General features: G+C 49.1%; 1 protein-coding gene across 1 annotated transcript in view; it reads left to right on the top strand.

Annotated features, from left to right (window-relative positions):
• Positions 1–6,073, top strand: part of LOC114071603 (interleukin-10 receptor subunit beta-like) — a 12,311-nt gene extending 6,238 nt beyond the window's left edge. The window contains exons 3-6 of the mRNA XM_027909450.1: positions 510–688; positions 2,502–2,652; positions 2,900–3,057; positions 5,512–6,073. Of these exons, the coding sequence (XP_027765251.1) occupies positions 510–688; positions 2,502–2,652; positions 2,900–3,057; positions 5,512–5,721 (698 nt within the window). The 3' untranslated portion in view covers positions 5,722–6,073. The remainder of the gene's footprint in view (positions 1–509; positions 689–2,501; positions 2,653–2,899; positions 3,058–5,511) is intronic.

Below are 6,073 nucleotides of genomic sequence, written 5' to 3'. Positions count from 1 at the left end.
GCCATAACAAGGACAAGCCATTTGCAGGAGACAAGGACATAATCTTCATTTTAAGAAACACAATCAGTAGCACATGCAGCAATAATTCAAAGGTTTCTGGTTTTCAAAATAATCACAGTGGGGAAAAAAACACATTAAAACACTTTACTAGAGGGCTCCTCAGGAAAAACAGATGTTGTGACAGCTTGGCCCAGAAGGAGAAGTGAGTAATAACCATGGAAATAGTCCTTCCTCTCCCAAGAGTCACCACAGCTGGCAAAAGGGAACTGAGCTAGTCCAGGGGAATGGACTTTGTGCTGGTGTCTGTTGTTTAACCACAACAAAATAACCCCCTTCCCAAGCCTCTCCACGAGGAAAGGATTTCTTTATGCCTGACCCATGAAAAGGCATCGCTTTCTTCCGACAGATAAAATGATTTCAAATGTCAATCACCATGGGTTGTGTAGAAGTGTCACATTGGAACGAATGTGAAGCTGAATTCCCCTCTTTCTTCTCTTCCCCCCACACAGCAGTGATTGGGCCCCCTGAGGTGACGGTGAAGTCGGAGTCTGGGGCCCTGCACGTGGATTTCTCCGGCCCCTTTGCCGAGCACAAGCAGGAGAAGTGGCCTCTGTGGCAATACTATGGCCCCTGGAGCTACAGGATCCTGTACTGGAAGAAAGGCACAGACCTGACCTCCCCTTCCAGGGTACTGGGGCTTTGAGCTGGGCTTTTCCTGGTAAAACACCATCCTGGGGAGGCTCTGAAAGCTCCTGGAGGCCCTGGCACAGGTTGGGCAGAGAAGCTGTGGCTGCCCCTGGATCCCTGGAAGTGTCCCAGGCCAGGTTGGACGGGGCTTGGAGCACCCTGGGCTGGTGGAAGGTGTCCCTGCCCATGGCAGGGGTGGCACTGGGTGGGCTTTGAGGTCCCTCCCAACCCAAACCAGTTTGGGATTCTGGGATTCTAACAGGACTGAAGTAAAAATGGATCTCTGCTAATTACAGTGTAATCAAGCCCAGTCACTGCAACAATGACTCGGAGCACAGGGCAGGTGGCTGAGTAGTTAAACAGGATGGGTGGAATTTTCTGTTTCCAGAATTACAAAATCTGCTGCATTACGAGAGTTTATTCCCTCTTCAGGAAACTTTGGGCTTTGAATCCCCCCAAATGGGTGAGGCCTTTATTAACTGTGCCCACCTGCACTCTTCCATTTCTGCCTGTTTTAATTCACTTTCTGCCTCTCATGAATGGTTTCTTCCATGGGCAAATGTGTCACTCAGCCCAAAAGGCTTCTCCATACACAGTGCACGGAGAAAGATCATAAATAATATATTAATTATAGGATCACGTGTTCTATTACAGGAAAACAGGAAACCTTAGACCAGCAAACACCAGTCATAATCTAATCAGTGCCTTTCACATCAGCACAGGTTTCATAGGATGGGGCTCCAGTATGTATAATTCTGGTATGTAGTTGTCCTGCACAATTCTTTGGCGTTCAGTTCCAGAAAATGAGGAAACATCATTTCCCAAAAAGCAGACTTTTTTTTTTTTTGCAATTCCCAGGTTTGCAGTTCCCATCCTCCTAGAAAGGAAGGTATTTCTGCCCATGGGATGCAAACTCAGAGGGAGGTACCAGAGGAAGCAGGACCTGCAGTCAGGATCTGCACCTGTAACACTCCAGGGGGGAAATCTGAGTGATTTTCAAAGAAGCAAAAGGCAGAGGCTGTGTAACCTCACGATTTATCTTTGAAGTGTGTGATTGCTCAGAGATTGAAACCTGGCTGCAGAGTCTCCCCAGGCTGAGAAAGGATGTGTTACTACACAACAGGACATACTGTAGGGACTTCTTCCCCTGCAGTCACAGGAACACGACTAACTGTGCCTCTGAACAGCAACTTCTGCTGTCAGTCATCTCACAGCCTCCAGAAGCCTTTTTCTCTCTTTGTTTTTTTTTTTTTGTTTGCCTTTTTGTCTGGATCACAGAATCACAGAATGAGGAACGTTGGAAAAGCCCTCTGAGATCACCAAGTCCAACCCTTGACCCAGCACTGCTGTGCTCACCCCTACACCGTGTCCCCAGGTGCCACATCCACACGTTTTTGAGCACTTCTAGGGATGGTGACTCCACCATTCCCCTGGGCAGCCTGCGCCAGGCCTTGACAACTTTTTTGGTGAAGAGATTCTCCCTTCTTTAGTTTCTGATCTAAAGCTCCCCTGGCACAGCTTGGGGCCGTTTCCTCTTGTTCACCCACCCCACTTGCTGCCTCTCCAGTTAGATGATGTTTGTCTGTAGCAGTGCTCTCGGTTGATCTCATCTGCGTGGGGGACAGTTTCTGTCTGCAAACATATCTCATTTACCTCATTAGCCTGAAACTTCATTACTGCTGCTGGAAACAGCCAGTGGTGAGAGTGGTTTCACAGCACTTTTGTAACTATAATTGTAATTCCTTAGCTAATTCCTCAGCTATTCCAGTCACTGCTCTCATGCCCTTCCCGTTTGGTGTGTTCTCTGGCTGTAGGTCTCTCAGGTGGAAACCAAACACAACTCTGCAATCCTGTCCCAGCTGGAGCCGTGGACGTGCTATTGTGTCCAGGTGCAGGTGGTGATTCCCGGGTGGAACAAGACAGGGGAGCTGAGCAGGGAGCTGTGTGAGGAGACCACCCACAACGGTAATGCCTGGGGCAGCACAGAGGGAGCTGGAAATCATGGAATTACACACGGGGTGGGGCTGGGTTGGGAGGGACAGGAAGGCCCATCTCATTCTCCACCAGCCCAGGTTGCTCCAAGCCCCGTCCAGCCTGGCCTTGGACACTCCCAGGGATCCAGGGGCATTCCATAGGGGAAGTGATAATTTGGAAGTAATTCCTCAGAAATGGATAAGTGCAGTATTAATCGTGTTCCCCTTGTCTCTTGCAGGTGTAACTCCTGTGTGGGTTGTTGTGGCAGTTCTCCTAGGATCCATGTTGGCCGTTGCCACAGCAGTCTCCATTTGTTTCTTCTCCTTTTTTTATCTAATTCGACTCACCAAACATGTTTTCTGCCCTACATATATCTTCCCACAACACTTGAAAGAGGTTTGTTTTCTTCCTAACACATGGAAATCGGCCTTTTCAGCAGAACCATTTGCTTTTAGACCTTCTTTTATTTTGCCCTATTCCATTTGCACCTGGTCTGCAAACTGCAATTTGTAATAAGCAGCTCTATATGGCTCAGAAACAGGATGTTTTCATTCATTTTAACGTGAGAGAATGACAGGTGTTGACTTCAGTTCCTCATTTAACTAGTGAGCCACTGAGATCTCTGTCTCTCCTGTCTCATTTTAGGCTTAGAATAGCACGTTTGTTCTCCTGTCACAGGTGCAGTAACGAGTTTTAACTTCAGCAAAGAGTGCAGGGAAGTAAACCTGGGGCAGGCCACGCGTACCAGAGACACCTGGGCTGGGGAAGGTGGCCCTGCCCGTGGCAGGCGGTGCAAGTGGAGGAGCTTTAAGGTCCCTTCCAACCCAAACCATTCTGGCACTCTCTGATCCTCTGACGTCTGGAAATTCCAGATGAAAGGAGGCAGTGAACGTTCACCTGGCCACTGACCCTGTTACACACAGAGAACACAAAAGGGCTGCAGCAGAACCTTTCCAAGAAACAGGGATGTGCAGAGTTGCTGCCTGCGCTGCTCTCGTTCCAGCCTGGGCTCTCCTGAGGTTCCTGCAGCTCACTCAGGACTGGGCTGGTGCTTCAGGCTGAGCACCCACTCAGCACTCAGGAGTTTCATGGAATCCTGGAATCCAGAACAGTTTGGGTTGGGAGGGACCTTAAAGCTCATCCATCCCAATCCCTTCCATGGGCAGGGACACCTTCCACCAGCCCAAGCCTCATCCAACCTGGCCTTGGGCACTTCCAGGGATCCAGGGGCAGCCACAGCTTCTCTGGGAATTCTATTCCAGCCTCTCCCCACCCTCCCAGGGAAGAATTCCTTCCCAATGTCCCATCTCACCCTGCCCTCTGGCAGTGGGAAGCTGTTCCATTGTCCTGTCCCTCCATCCCTTGTGCAGAGCCCTGCAGTTTGCTGAAGCTGGAGCTCAGCTCTTGGGCTGACAGCTCTGCTCTGACCAAAACAGGATGTGGGGAAATTTCCTTTGCTCACACGTTGCTCTAAAGAAAGGGAGGATTTTCATGTTGTGCTGTAGTGGCCAATCCCAGGAACCAGAGGTCAGTTGCACCGAAAATGTGTTTCATCCAAGGCAGTGTTTTCACTGCATGAATGTTTGTGATTGCAGGTTAGTGCCAGAACATTTCAAATCACAGTGTGCTAGAAAAATCTAGTAGTCCAATAGTAATAATACCCGTGTTTATTTTTTGAATTACACTGAACGGGGTTCCTGATAGAGCAGCTTGTTTCTTGTGCAAAATTCAACTCAGAATTACTGCTTCTTAGGGCCACCAAGATGATCAGGGGGATGGAGCCCCTCTGCTCTGAGGAAAGGCTGAGAGAATTGAGATTATTCAGCCTGGGGAAGAGAAGGTTCCAGGGAGACCTGAGGGCCCCTTGCAGGGCCTAAAGGGGCTCCAGGAGAGCTGGAGAGGGACTGGGGACAAGGGATAGAGGGACAGGACACAGGGAATGGCTTCCCACTGCCAGAGGGCAGGGACAGATGGGAGATTGGGAAGGAATTGCTGGCTGGGAGGGTGGGCAGGCCCTGGCACAGGTTGGGCAGAGAAGCTGTGGCTGCCCCTGGATCCCTGGAAGTGTCCCAGGCCAGGTTGGACGGGGCTTGGAGCACCCTGTGCTGGTGGAAGGTGTCCCTGCCCATGGCAGGATGATGGATGAGCATTAAGGTGCCTCCCAACCCAAAGCAGTCTGGGATCCTGGGATTGTGTACAGGGCAGGAACAGGCAGGGCCAGCTCCCAGGAGCCAAGCACAGCCCTGCTCCTGCAGTGCCATGGCACACCTCAGCCCCTGGTGGAGCTCAGGCTGTTCCAGCCTGCCCCAAAGCAGGCAGTGGGAGGATTTGTCATCTTTAAGTACCAAAGTGAAGTCATTTTCTCACTGAACTCCGTGGCCCTGCACATCCCCCTCCCTCACCTTTGCCAAAAGGGTTGTTGTTCAAGGTGACATTTAAAGCGTCACTCTGATGTCTCTGCTCTCTGAGGTGGCACCCACAAGTCACATTTCTGGGAGTTATTTAACAAATCTCCCTGTGAGCTCCTTCCCCTACGGACAAATCACAGTTTTTAGTGTTTGTTTCAAATCAAACTTGGTATTTGACTTTTTCCAAGAGGTTTCTATCCCAAAGAAGTCACTCACCCCTGGGGTTATTCTTCCAAATAAGGGCACTTCCAGTTTGCTCCCAAGCCTGGAACAGGATGTTAGAAAGGATATAACACTGTTGCCCCTCTGGGACTTGTGGGGATTGAGAAAACCAGTTAATGTGTGGAAAACAATATCTGTGGTTTAACAGTAGCAGGATTTTTAAGCAAACGGGATGGTCCAGCCAGTGCAACCTAATTCTCATTTCCTCTTTCTTCCACAGTTCCTGAGCAAATCTCCCAGTGCTCCACAGCCCTTCTTTCCGCTTCCACAAGAAGAGCATCTTCTTTATGACAAGCTGACTGTCATTCCAGGAGATTCCCAGAATGCCAGGGATGAGGCTGAGGATGAGTCCGAGACACCGGAGCACCCTCAGGGCTCTGAGCAAGGAGATTCCGACTCAGGAGTGGGAACAGCTTCAGGGAAGACCTAAATGCTGCCTTGGAGAAGGAAACAAAGGGACTGCTGGGTTTATCTCCTCATTGCTCCTTTCTTCTGACAGTGAAAACCCACAGACAAAGATGACCATGAGCACAGACAGAATAATTTTATTTGTTTTTTCAAGTACAAGGAACTTGGCTGTAAATGAGGAACTAAACAATACACAATTTTTGCCACTGCTGGTTGTGGCTCCCTAAGGAGTTGTGGCAATACCTGGCACTGATTATGACATTAAAAAGCAATTTTCATATATATATATATATAAAATACTAGTTAACTCTGATGAACTATTTATTGCAAAAACTAAGAAAAAATATTTGTAAAAGAAAAGCATATTTTGTAAA

The sequence above is a fragment of the Empidonax traillii genome, unplaced genomic scaffold (genome assembly GCF_003031625.1).
Source record: "Empidonax traillii isolate 1590-97213 ecotype Southwest subspecies unplaced genomic scaffold, ASM303162v1 scaffold2139:size67343, whole genome shotgun sequence".
NCBI lineage: Eukaryota > Metazoa > Chordata > Aves > Passeriformes > Tyrannidae > Empidonax > Empidonax traillii.
The sequence above is the reverse complement of the archived record's forward strand: the minus strand, read 5'-3'. Positions and strand labels throughout refer to the sequence as shown.